Source organism: Narcine bancroftii, chromosome 7 (genome assembly GCF_036971445.1).
Source record: "Narcine bancroftii isolate sNarBan1 chromosome 7, sNarBan1.hap1, whole genome shotgun sequence".
NCBI classification, from domain to species: domain Eukaryota; kingdom Metazoa; phylum Chordata; class Chondrichthyes; order Torpediniformes; family Narcinidae; genus Narcine; species Narcine bancroftii.
This window is the reverse complement of record NC_091475.1, coordinates 148430688-148455944: the sequence shown is the minus strand read 5'-3', so window position 1 is coordinate 148455944 and position 25257 is coordinate 148430688. Positions and strand designations below refer to the sequence as shown.

The 25257-nt window shown below is 39.8% G+C and overlaps 1 protein-coding gene across 17 annotated transcripts in view; it reads right to left on the bottom strand.

Annotated features, from left to right (window-relative positions):
• Positions 1-23425, bottom strand: part of khk (ketohexokinase) — a 39405-nt gene extending 15980 nt beyond the window's left edge. For 7 of the 17 annotated variants that reach the window (XM_069890758.1, XM_069890763.1, XM_069890769.1 and 4 more), the window contains exons 1-5: positions 23349-23425; positions 22879-22917; positions 21062-21154; positions 11461-11559; positions 9787-9903 (exon numbers count right to left, since the gene is read on the bottom strand). In XM_069890758.1, the coding sequence (XP_069746859.1) occupies positions 9787-9903; positions 11461-11558 (215 nt within the window). In that variant the 5' untranslated portion in view covers position 11559; positions 21062-21154; positions 22879-22917; positions 23349-23425. Of the gene's footprint in view, positions 1-2595; positions 2784-9786; positions 9904-11460; positions 11560-17265; positions 17382-21061; positions 21155-22878; positions 22918-23348 lie in introns of those variants that run through there. The other 10 variants (XM_069890755.1, XM_069890761.1, XM_069890760.1 and 7 more) reach the window with 5 other exon arrangements.
• Between the last annotated feature and the right edge of the window lie 1832 nt (positions 23426-25257).

Genomic DNA, 25257 nt, shown 5'->3' with positions numbered 1-25257 from the left:
TGCTCAGGGCTCACCTCTTTCTTTCGGTGAAACATCTTGAGACCAATCCTTCTGACTTTGCCAATTGTCTTGGGTAAACTTGTACCTCTCATTTTGTTCGTTTTAGATTGGTCACAGTGTTCAAGCTACCGAAAGAAAATAGACACACACACCGAGAGCAGTTCAGTTTATACAAGTCTTTATTACTAAATCTAAAGCTGAATTCACACTACAATACACTTCCCAATTATACTTATCAATACCTGGACTGGTCCCAACTGCCAAAGCGAGGCGACGACTGCACACTTGTAGTAGGTTGTCTGGGCGCCGGTAGCAGCTTCTCCACCTCCCCAGACCGGGACGTCGATTTGGAATCTTGAAGTTCTTCTTCTTGCTGAGAGATGTTGCCACCTCTTGGAGAGTCTCAAACTTCAGCAGTGGGACCATGGCTTTTATTACCCAAAAGTTGTTTACTTCAGATTTTATTTCTTTGAACAAATGATTTAATTATCTTCAAGGTCTCCTGACATTCTGCGAGCAACAAAAGACAACTGCATCTCTTGGCCTCATGGTGGAAGTTGGATAATGTCTACTGATTCATATGCATCCCTGGGCCCCATAGGGTAAATTTAGATTATGTCTTCTGATGCAATTGCATCCCTTCTTGCATAAGCAGGTCTAAATCCTCCATTACTGCAGCCTATCATGTTCCACTGAAATAATAAATCAATTCCATATTATACTTCTCTAGGAGTTCCTTACCTCTCCCACCCCCCACCCCCCAATGTAGGAGATTGGAAGTTTAAGTGAGAAGGCAATATTTGAAAAGTGGTTGTCTGTATGGAAATGCTCTGAGACTATAAAATCAAGTTCAATAGTTCTGAGCTGAGGAAAATCCAATGTCTTTACCACTGATACTTCAACAAATCTGCCCCATACTGGAACTTGAGATAGCAATTTGATTGGCAGCGGCCTATAATGAATCACAGTTGAAGTGTCTGGTGGAATTTCCAGTTACCGAATGATTTCAGACTTTATTTGCTTGAAATATTAGATCCATCAAGAATCACACAACCCATGACTGACAATCTGATCAATATGTCCTTTTTCAGCATTAATCTCAGCTGCACTGTTGAGCAGCAATCCAAGGTTTTCAAGATTTTTATTATCAATATTTATATCTGAAGTGCAGTGCTGATCTAAAATGCATTTTATGTGAAGGTCAGAATCCTTTAAGCGAAATGCCACTCATCAGGATATGTCATGCAAGTTACAAGGTCGAGTTGTCAGTTGGAAGATGGTGCGAGATGCAGCAGGTGAAAATGAAATCTGCACCAATGCATGGTGCCACTGCAAAGTGCCTATGGATTGATGCAGGCAATGAAATCCCTTCTTCAGGAGACCTGCAGTACAGAATTTTCTTCCATGATTCTCGTGCTTGTATGACTCTCATAGAGCCTATTCTTAGCTACTGTATTTGGAGAGTATGCTAGTATAGAGAGCCTTGGATGTAGAGGATCACTCATGTCCAGGATTTGTTCTTCAGGGCAGCACTGGCTACTGAAAATGATTATCAGCATGGACTGTCTCAGAATGAAGAAGGCAATGTGCACTTCCCAATAGTGCAACTACCAAGGTAGCCAAGGAATTGGTATCCAGTCGTCAAAGATTGAAAAAAAAAATTGACACTGTTATCTTCTGCAACCTGTGGAATATGTAAGATGTTTGAACAGCTTGTTGCCACTTGGTTCAGCAGAGGGTTCAGTAAATACCAAGATTAGCTAGAACACTTTTCCAAGAGTGGTGGTGGAGACTGGAACAATAGGGGCATTATAAAGACTCTTAGACAGGCACATGGATGGAAGAAAAAACAAAGGGTTATGGATGCGAGGGAGGGAAAGGTTAGTTTGTTGAGTAGGTTGTCTCAACGTTGTGGGCCAAAGGGCCCACACCATACTCTAATGCTCTACATTCTACTCTGGTTTGAGTTCAAGTGAAACTTTTCCACAAGTTATGTGTCCAACACCAGGTATAAATGTGTTGCACTAAATTTGTTCATTTTCACGATTAGTATGATGTAATTCAGAATTGACCATTGGTGTGACTAAATCTGGATGCAATTGAATTTGGATCACAGAATGCAAAAGCAACAAGCCAAAATAAAAAGGACTGCTTTGAATTGGTGAACGGAACCATATTCAAGGACTCATCCTCAGACTGAATGAATATGCAATGGCTGTTAGCGACTTCGTCAAGACCTGCATGGATATGTGTGTGCCCATGCGCACATACCAGTAATTCCTCAATCAGAGCCTACGATGAATCAAAAGGTTCACAACCTGCTGAGGGTAAGATCAAGGGCATTAAAGGCCATGATCCACATCACTACAGGAAGTCCAGGAAAGGCTATCTCAGCATCAGAGGCAATTCCGAGGAAAGATAAAGACAGAGTCAGATACTTACCAGCTATGGCAGCCAATTATGTCCTACAAGACAAGGTTGAACACCATAAATGGCTGTGATGCTTCACTGCTGTTGAGCTGAACATGTTTTATGCTTGCTTTGAGAAGGAGAACTTAACGGTAACTCTAAGATTCCTTTCAGAGGCTGACTAACCTGTGATATCGATTTCTGAAGCCGATGATGATGATGTTAGATCATCATTCAAGATGGTGAGCTCTCGCAGGGCATCAGGCCCTGATGGCATACTTGGCAGGGCACTGAAAATCTGTACCAACCAATGAGCCAGAGTGATCACCGACATTTTCAATTTTTTTATTGCTGCAGTCAAAGGTTCCCACCTGCTTCAAAAGGAAATCAGTCATCCCAGTACCCAAGAAGAGTAGAGTGAGCTGCCTCATTGACTATCACCAGTAGCACTAATATCTACAGTGATTAAATGCTTTGAGAGGTTGGTCATTGCCAGAATTAACATGCAAACTAAGATCTGGACTCATTGCAGTTCACCTACCATCACAATCACTGCACAGCAGATGCAATCTCACTGGCTCTCCACTCAGCTCTGGATCACCTGGACATTAGGAACACATACATCTGGCTACTCTTCATCAACTACAAATCATCCTTCAACACCATCCTTTATCCAAATCCCGGGCTTCTGCATTCCCCCCCCTGCAACTTGTACGTTGACTTCCTCACCGGAAGACCACAGTCTCCTCCTCACTGACGATCAACATAGATGCACCTCAAGGATGTGTGCTTAGCCCACTTCTCAACTCGCTCTACACCCATGACTGATTGGCACAATTCAAATGCTTTCTACAAATTTGCCGATGATACCATGGTCAACAGCAAAATCATAGATGGCAATGAGGAAGCATATGAGGGAGACAGATGAGTTGGTTGAGTGGCGTCACAACAACCTTGCATTTGCATTCAACATTAGCAAACCCAAGGAGCTAATTGTGGACTTCAGGAGGAAATCAGGAGAATATTAAGCAGTACTCATTGAGGGGGTCAGCAGTGGACAGAGTCAAGAACTTCAAATTCCTGGGAGTCAGCATCTCTGCGGATCTGTCCTGGGGCCTCCATGTTAAAGCAATCACAAAAAAAAGTTCACCAGTGGCTATACTTTGTGATGAGTTTGAGGAGACTTGTTATGTCACCAAAGTATGAGGTGCCAGTGCACAGGACAGGGAAAAAAAAAATCCAAAGAGTTGTTAACATGGCCAACAACATCACAGGCATCAGTTTTCACTCCATTGAGGACATGTGCAAGAGGCAGTGTCTTAAGAAGGTAGCCACTATCCTCAGGATCCCTCACCACCCAGGTTATGACCTCTTCACATTGCTACCATCAGGAAGGAGGTACAGGATTAGCTAGAACTCAACTAGCGTAGCACTCAACGGCACAAGCACTTCTTCCCCTCTGCCATCAGATGTTTGACTAGACAATGACCGCAGACACTACCTCACTTTCTCCTATATTTTTTCACTATTTCTTTATTTTGAAATGTATTTTATACCAATATTTGCATTGTAATGCTGCCACAAAACAACAGATTATGAGAAACATTTGTGACAATATATTCTGATTCTGAAAAATGACCAACAATGTTTGTTAACTTGTGATTTAAGAGAATGAAGGAAAATTATGGAGCCATATAATAAAGACACTGCTTAAGCTATAGGATTAAAACACTATATGCAGATTTGTCACCTCTTTTCAGGAAAGGCACAGAGGCTCAATAGGATGATGACATTTAAGTAGTTTGAGAATTTGCATTATTTTCATTGGATATTCAACACTGAAAGCTGTCCTGCATTTTTTCTGTTCAGGAATGGGAAACTGATTTTGAAGAGAGATTAAAGATATTGCAATTATTTTCACTGGAGCAAAAAAGGAAAGAGGGCTTTCATTAGGATTCTGAAAGGAAATGACTATTTCCTTGGGTTGTGAAAGCAAAAGGAATGAGTTAACAGCTTCTATCAATGCTAAAGTTTGAGATAAACAAGAGGTTATTTATGTCTAAGGAATGTTGATAGTGCATGGAATTATTTGTGAAGACAGCTACATTTTTAATGGAGGATTGGATAAATATTTGGAAATAGGAGTACACAGAATTGATCTGAGCAAGTGGATTATTTATAGATTGTTCAATGAAATATTTAGAAAGGTATGTTTTCATTTCAAGTTGTAAAGTTCTATGGTTCATTTATCACCAATAGAAGGATGAATTTTAGACCATGGGTTATGTGAATAGATCCTAGCCCTTCTGTCTGCTCTTTTCTTAATGTGTCCCCTTTTTAATGTTCTAATGAATGTGTGTAATTTAACACTTTCCTATGCTCCTTTTGTTCTTTCACAAAAACAGTCAATTTTCTCATGGCTTATGCAATAAAGCTGGTGTCGGTACTATGCAATTGCTCAGCAAAAGAAGGTGTCGTAAGGCGCTCCTTCCATCCGATGGCCTACAGGTCACCCTTGGGAAAGGTGTAGTACCTGTTTAGCCTCCCAATCAGGGTCACATGAAGCCATGGATTGCAGATGATGGATGGATTTATAGGCAGATTCTACAAATTGAAATTTATGGTTGTAAAGCTAAAAACACCAGGCAGATGAATCTGCTGATCAATGTCAGGGTCACCCATTCAGTATAGACACTGTAACTGAAGGCGGCAACAGGAAATCACTTCAGTATTTTTACCCTGTACAATCATGAACTCAACCTTGACTACAGTCTCAGTTCTAAGATGGTACCTTCACCAAAAGAGAACAGGGAAAGCAATAGCTACCATTCGGAGGGTCAGAGACTGTGAAGGATGGAGAGACATAATCACCCACACTGAACAGTAAGGCACCTGAATGAATGATGCACTAGAGAACATGTTAGGGCATACTTTAGCTTAATCTTTGCATATCACCACTTTCTTTACAAACTAAAACTTTATCTATGCTTCATTGACACATTTTTCAGGCCTCCATGCCCCATGATTGCATCTAACAGATGGATGAAGGGTTGCAGGTTTTATTTTGCCTTCACCAACCGATTAGTCAGAAGTCCATTCCATCAGTGGTTGGCACAGTAGAGCCACTGTCTTTCAGTGCCAGAGACTGGGTTCCATCCAAATTTTAGATGTTGTGCAATGTATATACATTTATCTTGGGTTGGGAGACTAATTGACCACTGTAAATTGCCCACAGTGTGCAGGTGAGTGGTAGAATTTGGGAGGAATTCATGTGAATGTGAGGAGATTAAAAAAAAATGGGATTAATGTTTTATTAGTTTAATTGGATGGTTGATAGTGCAGTACACAAACATGGAGAAAAGCTGCAATATCATGCACCAACCATGGAAAGCAAAAGGCAGCCAATTTTTCAGGCCGGAGCCTTTCTTCAGGTTGATGGTCAGTTCAGACTTGGAGGCTTTATTGATGCTGTGATTCTATAACATTCCGATATGACCAAAATTATTCCTTCCCTAACTTATTCTGTACCCTCTCTTAATATTCATCTCATTTACTTTGAAGTATTTTGTGATAATTTATTAGCTCATACACCCAAACAGAATTACTTCTTGATTATCTCCTTCCAAATCTGAAAAGAACAATTCTATGTTAGAAATTTGTTCTCTGTGTTAAATTCATGGCACAACAATATATTTGTGTGTTCAACACTATTCTGAAGTGGAGATTATTGGAGAATATTTTACATGAAATCTCCATTGTGCTTTTGAAACTGCATCCTGTTTTTTAACACCTATAACAGAAGACAAATATCTACCACTGGCGTTGGTCTTTTCCTACAAACTCCAGCAGTTGAAGTTGTGATATTCCCTTCTCTGCACATTTTGAGTCAGTTCCCCATTGTTTGATCATACATTCTTCTGATGAACTCTACTATTTTAACAGTGTTCCCATGAATTCAGTTGATTTCTGTTCTTTATTTATGCATTTTAAATACCCATCTTATTAAGACTATTTTTTCATCAATAATTAAAAAAAAACATTAACTGAAATGTGCACTTCTTTTCTATTTAATTGCATATGTGCACCATTTTATTTGTCTGCTGACATATTCTTTGTTTGTGTTTGCAGTATCTGAAAATTTCAGCAATGTGTTTGAATCGGTTTCTCCAAACAATAGAGGCCACTTACACTTGACCTCCAAAAACACATCAGTGAAGAGGAAAGTATACAATAAACAGCAAGGACCTTATTAATATACAGAGAGAGCCTTGAATGCATGTCCATACTCACTGTAAGTGGCAATACAAGTGGACGGGGGGTGGGGTTAAGATCCTGTGCAGCATATTTACTACCTTCAATGGCTGACGTACTGAGTATATGAAATGGCAAGACACGTTGCAACTCCATAATAATTAGCTTAGTCTCCTTCTGAAATATTGTGTGCAGTTCCAGTGGCCACTCTATGTGGAGGCTTTGGAGAGGATACAGAAGGAGTTCACTAGGATATTTCAATGATTGGAGAATATTAGCTTATGAGGAGAAGCTGGAACAACTGATTGCTTTCTCTGGAGCATCAAAGGATGAGGGGCGACCTGACAGAAGTTTATAAAATTTTGAGAGGCAAAGATAGGATAAATAGTCTTTTTCACAGAGTGAAATTGTCAAATATTAGAGGGCATAGGTTTAAGGTGAGGAGAGAAAATGTTGAAAGGTGATGTGCATGCCATGGGAGATAGAAATATATACAATCACACGGTTTAAGAGATATTTGGAGCGAAACATGAACAGAGAATAGAGGAATATAGACTATGAGCTATCAGATAAGAAGAAGTTGGCATCATAGCAATGATATCTTGGCCAAGGGGACTGTTCTTATGCTTTACTGTTCTATCCTTTGTTTTTTTTTGATGCTCAGTATATTGTTTTTGAGTTTTTAATCCTCAAATTTACTCTCAATGATCATTTCAATGATGTTTCGCTGAACTAAAGTCATATTAAAACATTCCTAATTGTCCTCCTTAGTGTTATCATTGTTTTTTTTCACATTTGAGCAACAGATGTTTCTGGCAGCTCTCCCTTATTCAGTGACATCAAAGCAATAATCAACATGACATTCACAAGATCTTCACTTTGATTTCACTTATTATTTGGGAATATACATAATCTATGGCAGGGTCTTATTAGATATAGATCCTTTCAGCCTATTGGCATCTCAGATATGTCAGTCATTTATTTTCCCAGTTTATCTGTTTCTTGTTCTATACTTTTGAAAATACTTGAGGAATTTCCTGCTGACTGTTTTGTTTTTAAGAATTTTTGCTTTTCTAGTCTTCTTACATTTTTATATGTTCTGATATTAATCCTTTGAAACTTCATATTTTCCTGTGGGAAAATAACTAATCTTCCTCTTTGATTATTTGTTTACTGGCCCTACTTATGGTCATTCTTGTTTAGTCTGAGCATTTATCTTAGAATGCTTTAGCTTTATTTTCTTCTAAAAATAATATCTCTCAGCATTTGGAATTTCTGAATAACATTAAATTTAATATTTCTCTGTTCACTGTTTCCATGGAATTTAACAACTTCCACTTTCCACTGTTATAGAACATAAGTTCTTTGGCCCATGACATTGTGCCAACATGTATAAATAGACTCCACAACAATTTAATTTTTCCCTACCTCACATCCATTAAAAAAAAATCATCTATTCATCTTCCATCCATGAGCTGAAGAGTCTTTTAAATGTCCCTGTTGTACCAGCCTCCACTACCACCTTCAGAAATTCATTCCAGGCACCCACCACTCTCTGAATAAAAAATCTCTGACATATTGCCTAAACTTTCCTCCACTCATCTTAAACTAATGTCTTCTGGTATTTGCTATTGTCGCCTCAGGAAAAAGATGCTGGGTGTCCACCCTGTATAAGCCCCTCATAATTTTATGTACCTCTATTAAGTTAGTTCTCATCCTTCAATGCAGCTGAAGTATTTGTAAGTGCTAGGTTTATATAAAACTTTCAACATATCAAGCTTATTAAAATGCTTCTGCAGGATAAAAATTGCACGTTAAACTGACTTTATTCTAAACCTTTCCATCGTTCTCCAGGAATATTTAAATAAAGGTGATGGGAATGAAATAATGTGGCAATATTCCCAATCTGTCCTCCTTTTAGTTTGAAAAAATGTAGCAACTTTACTAATTGCTTACCAAGTACTAATGTCAGGTACTGAATTTGCTGAACTAAATCTGTCCAGTCAAACAAGGCATAGGTGGATGCTGGTTGATACAACCTATATCCAGAGGTTCATCTGCACCATTATGTGCGATTAACAAGAGATTCAGATAAAGTCCTACTGTGTTTAATGTATGAGTCAACAGTCAGTAAAAGAACTGGTAAAAGTGGGTTTTTGGGTGCTTGGATTCGCCAGATTGAGGGGGATATTGGTACAGGAAACCTCAGTGGCAAATATTGAAGTGAAGTGATTGGGGACACAACTATTTTCTCAAAGCCACCTCATCATTTGAGAGGAATGATGAACAAACTAGGTTTGTAACTGTTGGAAGAAGAAAAGGAAACAATTGAAGCCTATAAGATCTGAGGGACCTTGGCTTCCCCATACGAGAGTTGGCATAGCCCTTGAGCATATCTAATCTCTTTCTTGCATCTCTGCTCCCAACCTCTCTCTCAATACTGGAGTGGGATTTCCATAGACTTCCAGTCCATGACCGGTCTCTCTGATGTAGATAATGCCACAAAGGTCTGCAGTGATTTCCATCACCATCAATGAAATTCTACCACCACTTGGTTTCTCAAAGGTTATCCATATGTACCTTTAACTCATTTTTCTTTCTCCACAAGCACAGCCAGATCTTTTGGACATTTTCAATATTTTCTTTTTTAATTTAGGTTTTAGGCACAGGTGAAACCTGCATTTTGCAGCTGCAATGTGACTCTTTATTTTTATTTCCTTTCTCTCCATGTGTCCTGTTATTCTATTAACCAAGTTGTTCTGCAAAAATTGATATCATCTGGGCTACCATGATCACATTGTATTAGAGATATTCTTTGTCCTTCCAGATCTCCTACACTATGCAATTTAAAACCAACTTGTGTTCTTCTTTTCTCAATTCTGAAGAATGGTCATCAAGCTGACTTGTTAAGTGTTTCTCTAGTCGCTGATGTCATCCAACCAATGAGTACTTCAAATATTTTTTGTGTTTTATTTCAAATGGCCAACATATGAAGATTTTTACTTTTCAACAGAAAAGCAAATACGCTGCACAAAGTTTCAATAAGCATAAAGAGCAATATTAAAATTGTGTCATAATGACATCTATAGAAAAATGATGTGGTGAAAAAAAATTAATTTAACTTACTCCGAAACACGACCAGGTGCGAGAGAGCCCATGAATCCACAGGGAGCACCAAGTAATGAGAGAACTGTACATGAATTGGAGGCATTACCGCCCCGTTGCCACCTCTGAGATAAACATCTAAACAAGCAAGATCAATTGAGAATTTCATTTAGAAAACATAAAATGCTGGAGAAACTCAGCAGGTCAAACAGTGTCTTTTATGTCGCATAGGCAGATAATAACCAATGTTTCCGGCTTGAGCCCTTCATCAAAGTATGAGAAAATGCTGGCAAGCATCCGAACAAAAGAGGGGGTGGGTGGCAAAGACAGGAGATAATAGATGGAGAAAGGAGGGAGGGAGACAGAAACAACGAGGGATGACTGGGTGTATGGAGGAACTGGAAAGACCAGAAAGGGGGAGATGAACGAAAAGGCAAGTAAGTTTAGTGGAAAGCAGTAAAGTCAACATTAATGCCATCTGGCTGGAGGTGCCCAGGTGGAAAATGAGGTGTTGTTCCTCCAATCTGTGGGTGGTCAGGGTGGGATAGTACACAATGCAATGGTCAGACATCTGAGCATAGGAGTGTGACCCAGAATTGAAATGGTTGGCCACTGGGAGGTCGCTGTGGTTGTGAATGGAGCGGAGGTGCTGAGCAAAGCGACTCCCAGTCTATGACCGGTCTCTCTGATGTAGATAATGCCACAAAGGGTGCACAGATGCAGCAAATAAGTTCTCTGGATGTATGAGTGAAGTGGTAGGTCATGTTTAACATAGGAGGTTACTATTTACGATTTACTTGAGAATTTGATTTGGTTATTGGTTTGAAAAAATATTTTTCCAGTTTTATATTTTGCTAACTTGTAGCTTTAGATTATGAAGGGATTTGACACTCACTATGGAGATTAAGCAAATATCCTAACAATGGCACGTTTGGCATAGCGATGAGTGGAATGCCTTTACAACACCAGCGATCAGGACTGGACTGGGGTTCGAAACCCACGTTGTCTGTAAGGAGTTTGTATGTTTTCCCTGTGTCTGCATGGATTTTCTCTAGGGGCTCCAGTTTCCTCACAACATTCAAAAAACCTACTGAGGTATAGGTTAATGGGGTGAGAATGGGCTGAAATGGCCTGTTATTGTGCTGTACGTCTACATTTAAAAGTTAAAAATAATTAAAAATGAAACTGATATTTCATTGTGGGATTGAGGGAAAGCTGTGGTGTTACAAATGTTGTCTTTCAAATGAGTCATTAGACTCGGGATGCACATACAACTGAATTTATATATTGCTTCAGCCGTTTGGGAAAAAAAAACAAGAGTGTTCTCCCAATATTTATTCTTCTAACATTAACAAAAAGGAGTCTATTGGTCATACATGTGGTTATTTATGGGATCTAACTGTGTATAATTGGTTGACATGTTTCTTAACATCAAAAATATTTCACAGGCTATTCAGGTACTGTTTAAATGTGCTTTTATTTTATCTTAGGTGTGCGGATGCAAATGAGATCAATCTCCACATGTGCTGAAAGAAGTGAAAGTCAAAGGAAAACCTCACTAGATTTCAGGAAATTGTGGTTCAGCAAACATTTAATACCTCAGAAAAAATGTCAGAAAAATTCCACTGAAATTACCAAAGGCTAAACAAAAGAACTGTAATCATTTTAATCCTTTTAACAAAACACACTATTTACCGAGTATCTGTATCTTCAACTGGAAACTTATCAACCACGTTAATAATATCCAAGCAGACTAACCCAACACAGAGGATCTGTTTTTCTTTGGCTGCCATTCTGTAATAAGACACATTGAATAAATATTGTCATTTCATCTCAGCATCATAACTGAATGAATCTTTTGGAATACAATCTGTAAACACTGGAAATCTGAAATTAAAACCAAGAAAGCATGATATTTTAAATACGATTTAAAATAATGAGGTAATAGTCCATTTGGAACCTCCCACATTGTCAGTATTTTCTTTTTATAGCCAAGGAGTTGTTCAAGACCCATGAACTATGCAATGTGCAAAGGTTTGTCATGTTGCAGCCTTGATTTTTTTTTTGTAAACCATTTCAGTTTCATGAAAAAAAATGTTTGGTTATATTCTTTTCATCTACAGCATAGTTCGTGTAATGGTTAGCGACCTGGGTTCAAATCCTCCCCATGTCAATGTGGGGTTCCTCTTGGTGTCTGGTGATGTACAGTGTTGATAGTGGAAGAAATTCTGAGAGACAGGATATATAGGTATTTGGACAGTCACATGAGCTGATTAAGGATAGTCAATATGGCTTTGTGCGTAGTAGGTTGTGGTTAACAAATCTAGTGGAGTTTTTGAGGAGGTGACCAGAAAGGTGGATGAAGGAAAGGCTATGGATGTTGTCTACATGGACTTTAGTAAAGCCTTTGACAAGGTCCCCACATGGGAGGTTAGTTCAGAAGGCTATGACACTAGATATTCAAGGAGAGATGGTAAACTGGATTTGAAATTGGCTGTGTGGGAGAAGGCAGAGGGTGGTAGTGAATGGTTGCTTCTCGGATTAGATGCCTGTGACCAGTGGTGTGCCTCAGGGATCTGTGTTGGAACCATTGTTGTTTGTTGTATACATCAATGATCTGGATGATAATGTTGTGAATTGGATCAGCCAGTTTGCTGATGATACAAAGATAGGAGGCGCTGTTGACAGCAAGGAAGGTTATCAAAGTTGTAGAGGGATCTGGACCAGCTAGGAGAATGGGCCAGAAAGTGACAGATGGAGTTTAATGCAAACAAGTGTGAGATGATGCATTTTTGGTGGAAACCAAGGTAGGAGATTTACAGTAAATGATAAGGCACTAAGGAGTGTGGAGGAGCAGAGATCTAGGAGTGCAGATAAGTTGTTCCCTGAATGTGGTGTCACATGTCTAAAGAAAGCTTTTTGTATCCTAGCCTTTTTTAATCCAAAGTATTGAGTATAGGAGTTTGGATGTTATGTTGAAGTTGATTAAGACATTGGTAGGGCTGAATTTTGAATATTGTGTGCAGTTCTGGGCACCTAACTACAAAAAGGTTATCAATAAGATTGAAAGAGCGCAGAGAAGGTTTACTAGAATGTTGCCGGGTCTTCAGGGGTTGGGTTACAGGGAACTATTGGACCAGTTAGGACTTTATTCCTTGGAGCAAAGAATGAGGGGAGATTTGATCAAAGTTTTCAAGATTATGAGAGGTATAGACAGAGTGGATATGAATAGGCTTTTTCCACTTGGGGGGGAGATAAAATTGAGAGGTCGTAGTTTTAAGATGAAGAGGCAGGTGTTTAGGGGGAACATTAGGGGGAAGTTTTTCACTCAGAGGGTGGTGGGAGTGTGGAATGAGCTGCCATCTGATGTGGTGAATGTGGGCTCGACCGTGTGTTTTAAGAGTAAATTTGATAGGTACAAGAATGTGAGAGGACCAGAGGATTATGGTATGGGAGCACGTCAGTGCGACTAGGGAAATGATCGTCAGCACTGAGTATAGGGGCCGAATGGCCTGGTCACAGAGAGCTAGAGAAGGAGATTTTCTTAAATGTATTTATTTCAATGCTAGGAGCACTGTGAGATAAGTATGAGCTTAGAGTATCGATAGATACTTGGAATTATGATGTGGTAGCTGTTAGTGAAACATGGCTGCAGGAGGGATGTGAATGGGCACCACATATACCACGATTTTGTTGCTTCAGGTGTGATAGAATAGGGGGAGATGTTGCATTGCTTGTTAGAGAGAGTATTGCAGTGGCGCTTTGGAAGGATTGATGAGAGGGCTCATCTAGAGAAACACTATGGCTGGAATTGAGGAGTGGGAAAGAAATGGTAACACTTATGGGGGTGTATTATAGACTATGTAATGTGGAGAGGGAACTGGAGGAACAAATTTGAAAAGAAGTAGCAAATATTTGTTGTAAACACCGGATTGTGATTGTGGGAGATTTTAACTTTTCATACATTGACTGAGACCCCCATACTGTAAATGGGCTGGATGGTTTGGAGTTTGTTAAATGTGTGCAGGATTGTTTCTACATCAATATATAGAGGTACCAACTAGGGAAGGGGGAGTTTTGGATCTGCTATTAGGAAATGAGATAGGTCAGGTGAAGGAGGTGTGTGCTGGGGAGCATTTTGGGTCCAGTGATCACAATACCATTGGTTTCAAAATAATTATGGAAAAAGAGATAGGACTGGACCCAGGGTTGAGATTTTTGATTGGAGAAAGGCTAATTTTGAGGAGATGATAATGGATATGGAAAGTGTGGACTGGGATAAATTGCTTTATGGGAAGAATGTAGAAGGAAAATGGAGTTCATTCAAAGATGAAATTTTAAAGTACAGAGATGGTATGTTCTTGTTAGGATGAAAGGATCAGTTAAGAGTGTTAGGGAGCCTTGATTTTCAAGGTTTATTGGAAATATGGTTCAGAAAAAGAGAGAGGTATACAAAAAGTATAGGCAGTATGAAGTAAATGAGGTGCAAGAGGAATATAAAGAATGTAAAAAGAATCATAAGAAGGAAATTAGAAAGGTTAAGCAGAGATACGAGGTTGCTTTGTCAAGTAAAGTGAAAATAAATCCAAAGGGTTTCTACAGATATATTAGGAACAAAAGGATAGTGAAGGATAAAATTGGCCCCCTAGAGGATGAGAGTCAATGACTATGCACGGAGCTAAAGGAGATGCGGGGGGGGGGGGGGACAGTGTGGGGGGGAGATTTTGAACAGTTTTTTCTTCTTCAGTATTTACTAGAGATATTGATCTATATAAAGTAAGGGAAATAAGTGGGAAAATTATCTATCACGATTTAAAAAAAAAGGAATTACTGGCATTTTTAAGAAAAATAAAGGTGGAAAAGTCTCCAGGTCCTGACAAAATATTCCATAAGACCTTAAGGGAGGTTCGTGTAGAAATAGTAGGGGTTTTGACAGATATTTAAAATGTCATTAGTAATGGGAATGGTACTGGAGGATTGGAGGGTAGCTCATGTTGTTCCATTGTTTATAAAAGGTGCTACGAGAAAATCTAGTAATGAGGCGTGTACGTTTGACGTCAGTGGTGGGTAAGTTAATTGAAAGTATTCTTAGAGATGCTATATACATATATAAATAAATAAATAAACAAACAAACAAACAAATAAATAAATAAAGCGATCAATCAATAGAAAGATTGATATAAATGTGTATGTATATATATATATTTATAAATATTTGGATAAGTAGGGTTTGATTAGGAACAGTCAACATGGATTTGTGAGAGGAAGATCATGTTTGACAAATCTTATCAATTTTTTTAAGGAGGTTACTAGGAAAGTTGATGAGGGTAAGTCAGTGGATGTTGTATATATGGACTTTAGTAAGGCCTTTAATAAGGTTCCTCAGGGAAGGTTAGTTAGGAAGGTTCAATCATTAGGTATTAACATTGAAGTAGTAAAATGGATTCAATAATGGTTGAATGGGAGATGCCAGAGAGTAGTGGTAGATATCTGTTTGTCAGATTGGAAGCCAATGACTAGTGGTGCGCTTTGGGGTTCAGTATTGGGTCGACAAGGTGAAGTCACATGTGGATAGGGTGGTGAAGAAAGTTTATGGTATGTTGACCTTAATAAATCAGAGCATTAAGTATAGGAGCTCGGTTGTTATGTTAAAATTATATAAGGCATTGGTGAGGCCAAATTTGGAGTATTGTGCCTTTATTAGGCCTTTATTCTTTGAAGCATAGAAGGTTGAAAGGGGATTTGATTGAAATTATTAGAGGTATAGATAGAGTTGACATGGAGAGCCTTTTTCCTTTTAAAAAAGGGGAAGATACAAACAAGAGGACATGAGCTGAGAGTTAAGGGGCAAAAGTTTAGAGAAAACATGAGAGCGGAACTTCTTAACTCAGAGAGTGTGGAACCAGCTTCCAGATGAAGTGTTGGAGGCAGGCTCAATATTAGCTTTTAAGGAGAAGTTGGATATGTATATGGACAGGAAAGGAATGGGAGGTTACGGGTTGAGTGTGGGTCAGTGGGGTTAGGTGGGAGAAAGTATTCGGCATGGACTAGAAGGGCCAAGTTGGCCTGTTTCTGTGCTGTAATTGTTTTATGGTTACATGGAATATTTGGGCGGTGTAGGCTCTTGGGCCAAAAGGGCCTGTTTACGTGTTGCATCTTTAAATTAAGTTAAAATAAAGGAACAATCAGAGTGAATTACAAAAACTGCATACTTGTGACAGCCATACATTAGAAATTTCATACAATACTTCCATACTCCTTCCCTTGCAACAAAGAATAGTTTGTCAAGCATTGATCATGAACTCAGTGTCTTCACTATGGGTATTTATTTCTCTCAAGTGTATTCCTTTTTACAGAATCTCCTTTAGATAATCAGCTACCTCAAAACATCAGTCATCATATTTGGTCTCTTGATGATACAAGAATAAAAATAGCTAGAAACACTCAGATAATCAGGCAGCATGCATGGAACAAGAGTCAGAGTTAAAATTTCAAACTGAAGACCCTTCATCGGACACGGTTTTAAATATCTGAGCATGGGACAAAAGGATAGGACAAAAGAGATATCTCTAATTGGATGAGTCCTAGATTCCTTTACTTGATCTGCTATTAGGGATCCAGACAGGTCAGGTGACAGACCTGTGCAGGCAAACATTTTGGGTCCAGTGACCACAATGGAATTAATTTCAAGTTAATCATGGATGAGGATAGGTCTGGTCCTTGAGTAAAGATTCTAAATTGGAGAAAGGCTAATTCAGTGGAAATAAGAAAGGATCTAGGAAGAGTGGATTGGTATAAGTTGTTTTCTGGCAAGGATGTGTTCAGTAAGTGGAAAGCCTTCAAAGGTGAAATTTTGGAGAGCAGAGTTTGCATGTTCCTGTCAGGATTAAAGACAAATTTAACAGCCATATGGAACCTTGGTTTTCAAGGGATATTAGCAATCAGGTTAAGAAGAAGAGAGAGGTGTATAGCAGGTACAGGCAACAAGGAGTGTATGAGGTACTAGAGGAGTATAGAAAATACAAGAAAATCAGGAAGCCAAAAAGACATGAGATTGCTTTGGTAGATAATGAGAAGGTAACCCCAAAGTGTTCCTACAAATATGTTAAGAGTAAAAGGATAATAAGGGACAAAATTGGCCTCCAAGAAGATCATAGTAGTTGTCTATGTGTGGAGCCTCACGAGATGGGGGAGATTTTAAACGGTTTTGTTTTTCATCAGTATTTACTCAGGAAACTGGCATAGTGTATAAGGAAGGAAGGGAAACAAGTAGTAGTGTCATGGAACATATAAAGATTAAAGAGGAGGAGGTGTTTACTGCCTTGCAGATAAATCCCAGGGCTTGATGTGATATTCCCTCAAACCTTGAGGGAGACTAGTATAGAAATTTTAGGGAACCAGGCAAAAATATTTAAAATGTCCTTGGCCAAGGGTGAGGTGCTGGAGGATTGGAGGGTAGCTCATGCTGTCCATTGCTTAAAAAAGGTTTCAAAAGTAAACCATAATATATCAGCTCCTGTCTGAGCAGTGATGTAGATCCATTCCAGTTCTCCTATCGTAGTAACAGGTCTATGGCAGATTCCATCTTAATGGCTCTACACAACGCCCTGGAACACCTGGACAACAAAGATGTATACATCAGGATGCTCTTTATCGATCACAGTTCAGCATTTAACACCATCATCCCTTCTGATCAACAAACTCCAGCAGGAAGTTAACACCCTACTGTGTAATTGGATAATGGATTTCCTCACCTCCAGACCACAATCAGCGAAGATCGGTAAGAACTTCTCTTCCACAATCTCCATCAATATCGGAGCATCACAGGGCTGTGTGTTCTTAGCCCCTGCTCTATTGACTTTACAACTACAACTGTGTGGCTTAGTACAATAATAACACCATCTCCAAATTTTCTGACAATACGATGGTAGTGGGTTGTATAAAGGAAGGAGATGAGTCAACATACAGGATGGAGATTGAAAACTTGGCTGATTGGTGCACCAACAACAACCTGGCACTCAAGGTCACCAAAACTAAGGAGCTGATTGTTGACTTCAGGAAAGGAAACCCAGAGGTATACAATCCAGTGATCATTGGGGAAATCAGAGGTGGAGAGGATGAACAAATTTAAGTTCTTGGGAGTCACTATCTCTGAGGATCTTTCCTGGACCCAACACACCAATGGCATTGTAAAGAAAGCACCTCTTCTTCCTCAGGAATTTGTGGAGGTTTGGTATGACATCAGAGACCCTGGCAAATTTGTATAGATTTGTGGTGGGAAAATATGCTGACCAGCTGTATCATGGTCTAGTATGGAAACACCAATACCCCTGAGTGTAAAGCCCTCCAATAGGTAGTGGGCACAGCCCAGGACATCACAGGTGGAGAGCAGCAGCAACCATCAAAGACCCACACCACATAATCTGTTCTTGCTGCAGCCATCAAGAGGTATAGGTGCCACAAGGCACACACCACCAGATTCAGGAACAGTTGCTACCCCTCTACTATCAGAATCCTCAATAACAAACTCACAGAGTTATTTAAGGACACTTTAAGGGTAATATCAAAGAATCCGATATTCCAATTATAGGATCATATAGGGAAATTAAATTATGAAACAAGTTGACAACTTCATGTAACTTGGATCATGGCTAATATCTGATGGCAAATGTGAAATAGACCTAAAAGCAAGAGTAGCAAATTGCAAAGAAATAAGAAACATCCTAATGAACAAGAAAATAGCAATTGACATCAACCTTCGAACTCCCAGCTGCTATATTCTTCCTATATTGATGTGTGGCTGTGAGCCATGGACCATCCCAAATGCAATGGAAACAAGAATCAATGCAGCAGAGATGCGGTTTCTCAGAAGAATGCTATGCATATCATATACGGACAGGATAACAAACAAAGAATTTCTACAAAGGACAAAAACAAAACATACATTACTTAAAAGAATCAGAAAACTAATCAAAATTCTTTGGACACATCATGCAAAGAAATACATTAGAACATTTAGTTGCAATGAGAAAGCTGGAAATAAAAAAAACCAGAGGAAGACAGAGAATGAAAATCATTAATGGATTAAGATCATGGTTAGAAACAGGAGAGGCAACAGCTACAATTCAGAGGGTCAGAGATCGGGGTAGATGGAGAGGCATGATCGCCCATGCTTAATGGCAAGGCACCTGAATTTATGCACTTTATTGATTTTTTTTGTTCTCTCTATATTGTATAGGCAGTTTGTTTACAGTTCTTTGTTTACATGTTTTACTGTGAGTAGCTTTTTTTTTGCACTACTAATTAGTGATAATTCTGCCATGCCCGCAGGAAAAATAAATCTCAGGGTTGGATGTGACATCGTAAATGTACTCTGAAATCTGAAATGTATTAGTTAAGATGAGCTATTGTATACTGGGTTTCATTAGTTGAGTGATTAAGTTCAGGAGTCGAGAGGTCATGTTGCAGCCCTATAAATCTCTGGTGTTCATTTCTGGCCACCTCATTACAAGAATGATGTGGAAGATATAGAGAGGGTCCAGAGGAGATTCGCCATTAAGTACAGTATCAAAGCAATCATGAGAGAGGGTAACCTGGGGAAAGGATAAACAAAGCAACAGGGATAGATCTGGCCCTGTGGGGAGTAAATTAAAAGGTCAATGGGAATAATGCAGTTTTTAAAAGGAAGTGAACTGAATGCAAGGAATAATTGTATCCCTGGGGCAAGATGACTTAGGCCACATGGATGAACTTGGCTCTTTGACAGAGTGGGCAGTGCAGTGGAAATAGATGTGGCTCTGGGAGAAAATGAACTGAGCAATTGGTATTGGGATACTGTGAGAAGATTGTGAACAATAACTGTGGTTGAAAATATAAAAAAAAATGAAAATGCTGTAAGTAATCAGCAGTTTAGAGAGCATGCATAGAGAGAGAAAGGGAATTAATTATTTTACTTCTGTGACCATTTGACAGAATTGGAGGAGAATGAAAAGTGGGGTGACCCTGGGAGAGAACAAGTAGAAGAGCAGGAATAAATGCAGCACTGGGGAAGGTTGGTCCGGAGAGACAGTGGACAGGGCATGAACGAGATTGCAAAATAGTATGATGTCACAGATTAGCATGCAGTAGACTGAATATAGAACAAAGAACAATAGAGCACAGTACAGGCCCTTCAGCCATCAATGTTGTGGCAACCCATGGTCAGTATCCCGCTTTTACTACTCCTGATGTTACTTCATAATGTGGCAGATAAATTTGTAATAAAACTACAATGTACAAGGCAGGGGAATACAAGAGATCAGAAACACCTAAAGCAGTGGTTTTCAAACTGCCCCCCTAAACAATCCCTATGGCATAAGTGCAGATTAGTAAGGGATTGCTTAAGGTGGTATGTGGGTAGAAAGAAAAAGTTTGAAAACCACTGTTTTATTCGTACCTAATTGGCTCATTAAGTGCATGGTTTCATAACTCCAAAGGAAATGGGCCAATGACAATTTTTCTCAAACAAAATATTTCAGTAACAAATGGATCTAGAGCAGTGGTTTTCAACCTTTTTCCCCCACTCATATACTATATTGGGAAAGGTTGTGGCTGTTATATGACAGCACTGCCCCCTACCTCATCGAAGGACACACCAGCTGCCAATCAAGGTTGGGTTCCGCCCCACCCATTAGTGCACACCTTGCTGTTGGCCATATGTAAATTACTTGGACTGCACTCTCCAGCCTGCCTATACTTGGCCTTGGGCCATTGGCTGTTGTAATTAGATTAACCCTCCTGCCACTGAGGTATTGGCCCCCAGTTAATGATGTGGGCTTGTCCCTCCAGCACTATAAATGTGCCATGTGCTCTTTTGCTAGCTTGGGACCATCCTGCTTCACTCCAGGCCTAGAAATGTGGAAGGGTGCTGGAGAAACTGTTGGTAAGATGTGCACTGTTAAAAGGGTTGGAAGTGTTTAATTAGTGTCCCTTGTAGCATGGAGCCATGTCTGCACTGAGTCAAGGGGTGGTGGGACATCATAGTGATTTTTCCCTAATCATTGAATGTACCAGTTCTTTGTGTGTGGGTGGGTGGGTGGGTGTGTGTGTGTGTGTGCTCTGCATCAATTACCTTCAGTAAATAAAATCCTTCCCTACATCAAAACTGTGTTCAGAATCCTTGCTTTTGAGACCTACCAAACCTGTTTCCTCACTCACAACATATACCACCTTAGATAATCCCTTACTAATCACAGAGCATCTATGGCATAGGGATTCCTTATGTCTTATGAGAGTGGAAAAATTGAAAACCACTGACCTGAAGTGATATTCACTGAGTGAGAGAGACCATTCTTCTTATTCAGATCATGAGCAGGTATTCTTTAATTCTGATCATTTATTTTCATTTTATCTAATAAAAAGAGACAAGACACAAAATGTAAGTCTCATTTCACGAGCTCTCTGGGACCGTTTCTCATGTGCTAGGAAGCTGCCTGTGCACAGAGTTTTCCCCTGGCAGAATTTAGGATTCTGTTTTTGATTATGATCAGCAAATTAACTCACTGCCCTGCACCCATGATGGCAAATGGAGACCAGGCTTCTGGAGGTATTCAGCTCTTAAGAGTGCACAGGAAGAGTGAGAGTAGGAGAGGGAACAGGGATATTGCAAGGATTTTAGTTGAAGAAAAAGATTGAAGTATATTTCTGTAGAGAAAACACTAAATAAAGATCTGTGGATATTTAGGCAATGTCATGGGAGTAGGAAGAGTGAATGGGATGGTAATTTTCTTCCCAAGAATTGGGAACCATTTTGCATTTGGAAAAGACTAAAATATACCATTAAGGACCTATTTAAAGGACCAATTACTAAAATTATATTCTTTGTGAAGTTGACTCGCAGCACTCTATTCACAGTTAAGAATGAGCCATCCTTGCTTACTACTTCAACAACATTTCTGCATTCAAACCTTACCGACCTATGCCGACCTGTAAATATTCAACGTGCTTGCCTGTGTAGCAAATGCAAGTCATTATGTGCAGCAGGAAACCACGGATATCAGTGGACACTGTCTCCAGGAAGTGTGGCGCTTCATCAATATTCATTCTTTCCACCTCCTCCATCTGAAAAGTCCAGCTATGGGTCTCTAGATAACATTTTGAGTGATGAACCTTCCTCTACCCAACCATTTAAAACCCCCTAACCATTCCTACATTGACACGTCTTAGCATCCTCCATTCTCAAATGCAAAATTGAGGGACACCGATCATAATTCTGCTGGACAGCCTTAACACTAAAGACATAATAGGTGAACTTTCTAACTGCCATGATTCGCCAACTCATTGCATTTTTATCTCTTTACCTACTTCTGACCTTATTTTTCCCCTTTCTATCTTCTCTCCCTTCTCCCCCATCTAATGGTTCTCCCTTCCCCTTCCTTCCAATCTCTCACCCATCACCTCTGAACTGCTCTCAGCTTCTTTCCTCTTTTATACTGTATATCACACTCTTTCCTCTAGTCTTGATAAAGGGTCCAGATTCAAAACATGGACTGACAATTTCCACCCATGGATGCAGTCTGACCTGCTGAGTTCCTCCCGCAATTTTTCATCTGTTCAAGGTTTATTCTATGTCTCCCTCCACAGAGTCCTTGTGACCTTTTGTGATTTCTCTAATTCCTAATTTTCATGTTTGGGAGTCTTCTTTCTTTGGCTTGGCTTCGCGGACGAAGATTTATGGAGGGGGTAAAAAGTCCACGTCAGCTGCAGGCTCGTTTGTGGCTGACCATAGGCAGGTATTTACTACGATAGCTTTGATTGTAGAAATGAGGCTGGAAGTGCAAGAAAAGTCTGTCTTAATGTGCGAGCATTTCGTAGAGTAAGTGGTGAAGGATGTAATTTGAGGGTAACTTTTTTTTGAAGTTGCGTGGTTTCAGAGAAAGCCGCTTTAGTAAAAGTGGGCTGTTCTGAGAGAACAGTGGCATAGTTTCTCAGACTGCTTGAGGTTGGAAGGCAAACAATGCTCATTGTACATTACTGATGTAATCAGAGTGAATTTTGCTCCAGCGCTGCATTTCAGATAGTAATTTTGGGTCAAATTCCTCACCAGCATTAAGAAGCTCAGAAATGAGCACTTACCACCCTCTGTGGCACATAAGACTTCTTGTACTCTTGTTTCTAGTAATGAGAGAACAAATTTCTCAGACTTAATTCCAATTGTGAGATATATTTGAGAGCACTAACAAATTATTAACAATTACACCATGACATCTGTACAGTTTTATAAAAAAGTAAACCAAATACATACACTGAGGTGGAAATTTTATTTTCTTTCCTATTTGTTACATTAGATTAAATTTTGTAGTTTTCATTTTGAATGTAAGATAGTCCATAAACAGAGTATACATCTGCAAAATGCCAGCAATTTCCTTATTTGATTCTCTCATGCATTAAAAAAAAATGGCAGTGGTGCAAGGTGCAAGCAATGATAACAATTTAAAACAGTAAATACAAGCAAGATATCTTATTAACATAAAATAAGGCAGGCACACCAAAAGGAATAATGACATTCACATTATATAAATGTAACAAAAATTGAAGGAACTCACTAGTCAGCCCTGACAGCAATTACTTCTAGTCCTGAATGCCTCAGTGCCGCTGTTCTGAGCAAACTATGACAACAGAGTCGAACAAGAAGGATGTACCAACCACTGAAATTGCTTCATAACTCCAGGATATCGCCATCTACAGATGAAAGGTCTACATTGCTGATAAACAGGATCCACCTTTTGAATCACTTTCCACCAGACCTGAACATTTGCTGAATAGTTGTCACTTTTAAAGTATACTCTGAAATATTTTCTTCACAATATGTGGTGCACTGAGTTATCAGCAAGCAAGCACAAACTCAAAAGACTGTACAACAGGCTTTATTCCAGTAGAAGTCCCTGTGTGACTGGCTCAGGAGGGGCCGAAGTCGGCATAGGGGCTCAGGAATTCTGAGACTTAGTAAGTGTTACTGCCCAGAGGCAAATGCCAATCTAGTGCAAACTTCCTGCCACCCGGAAATATTCCATTGTGACCAAGCCAAGAATCCAGAGAAGCTTCTGTCAGTCCCATGTTGTAGTATAGAGTGCATGCAGCTAAATGTGGCAGGCTTCAGCTTAGGTTTAATGTTTGAAGAACCACACACCAGGCAGAAGACAGCTGGCAACTGGCTTCTGGGAATTAGGGATCAGGATTCCTGTCGGTGGGATGGCAACCAGGCCTGCCGAAAGGCCTCAGATGCTGACAGCTTCCTAACTCTCTGCAGACTCAGAACCAGGTGTCAAAGAGATTTGATTTGGACTCCTTAAGTTTGGATTCACCACTGAACAACAGGCTGTGCAGCTACAGAAATTACGGTGGCACCAAAGGTGACAACCTTAGAAGGGCCAGTGAATTAATGGCCATTCAATGTCTCTGAAGGGATTCTCTTTTGCTTCTTTTGTTTTAATAATGGCGCTGGATAACTTGGTGGCTCAATGTTTGGCTTGCAGGGCAAACTAAAGAAAGATTTTTATGTATTTTGTGTAGATGACTGACTGGAATTTTGAATCTTGTACGATTGACTATCCTTATGCCAGTATATACACCAAATTTTCCTCTGGTAGTCCTAAAGAAAACAGGCGGCTCCCCCAACATGGTGAAGAGGGGGATTGAAGTGATACAACCACTACACTGGCTGGACTCCTATCAGCCTACTGCAGGGGGATACCACTGTGCCTGCAGGTAAGCAACCTGGGAGGCTGGCCCCACCTGTCGGCTGTCAATCACCGGCCCATATAAAGACTCAAGCTGGCTCCTTCAGGGACAATCAGATACATGGAGCCAGCAAAGATACTAGATTGGTGTGTATAAGTTTAAGCTAATTAAATCCTGTTTATACAGTCTGTGGACTTTGTCAGAATTATTCTCACAGCAGCACTCACACAGTTACTTAATAGAAGTCAGGATCAATATTGAGTAGGGGGAATCAGGAATTCGAGAGTTGTGTCTTTTTATATTTTATATATTTTTTAAGCAAACATGGAGTCAATTATAAAATTAAAAATACAAGTGCGAAAGTGCATTCAATATTTATTTAATGATGGTATTAATCCAATCCCCCACAACACCCCCAAAAAATCCCAAAGAAAAAATAAATGAATGATGAATGTATAGAAAAGCAAGAAAAAAGATAAGATAGCAAAGAAAGCAGATTGGATTGCTGAAAAGTGACACAAACTCCATGGATAACAAATTCATATGGTGCAGCAGGGCAGGCAACACAGTAGGCTGAATCGTCACCCATGAGGCTCACTGAATGGCCGCGCAGCACCGCAGGCCTGGTCGCCGCTCACTCACCTAGCCAGGGGGGCTGTGCATGGCGCTGTGGGCTGGGTCATGGCACACGTTCAAGGAGGCGTGGGTCTCCCATTGTCTTTATTTAAAGACACCAGCCCCGCAGGTGAGTGGCAGGCACAGGGTGATGTCACT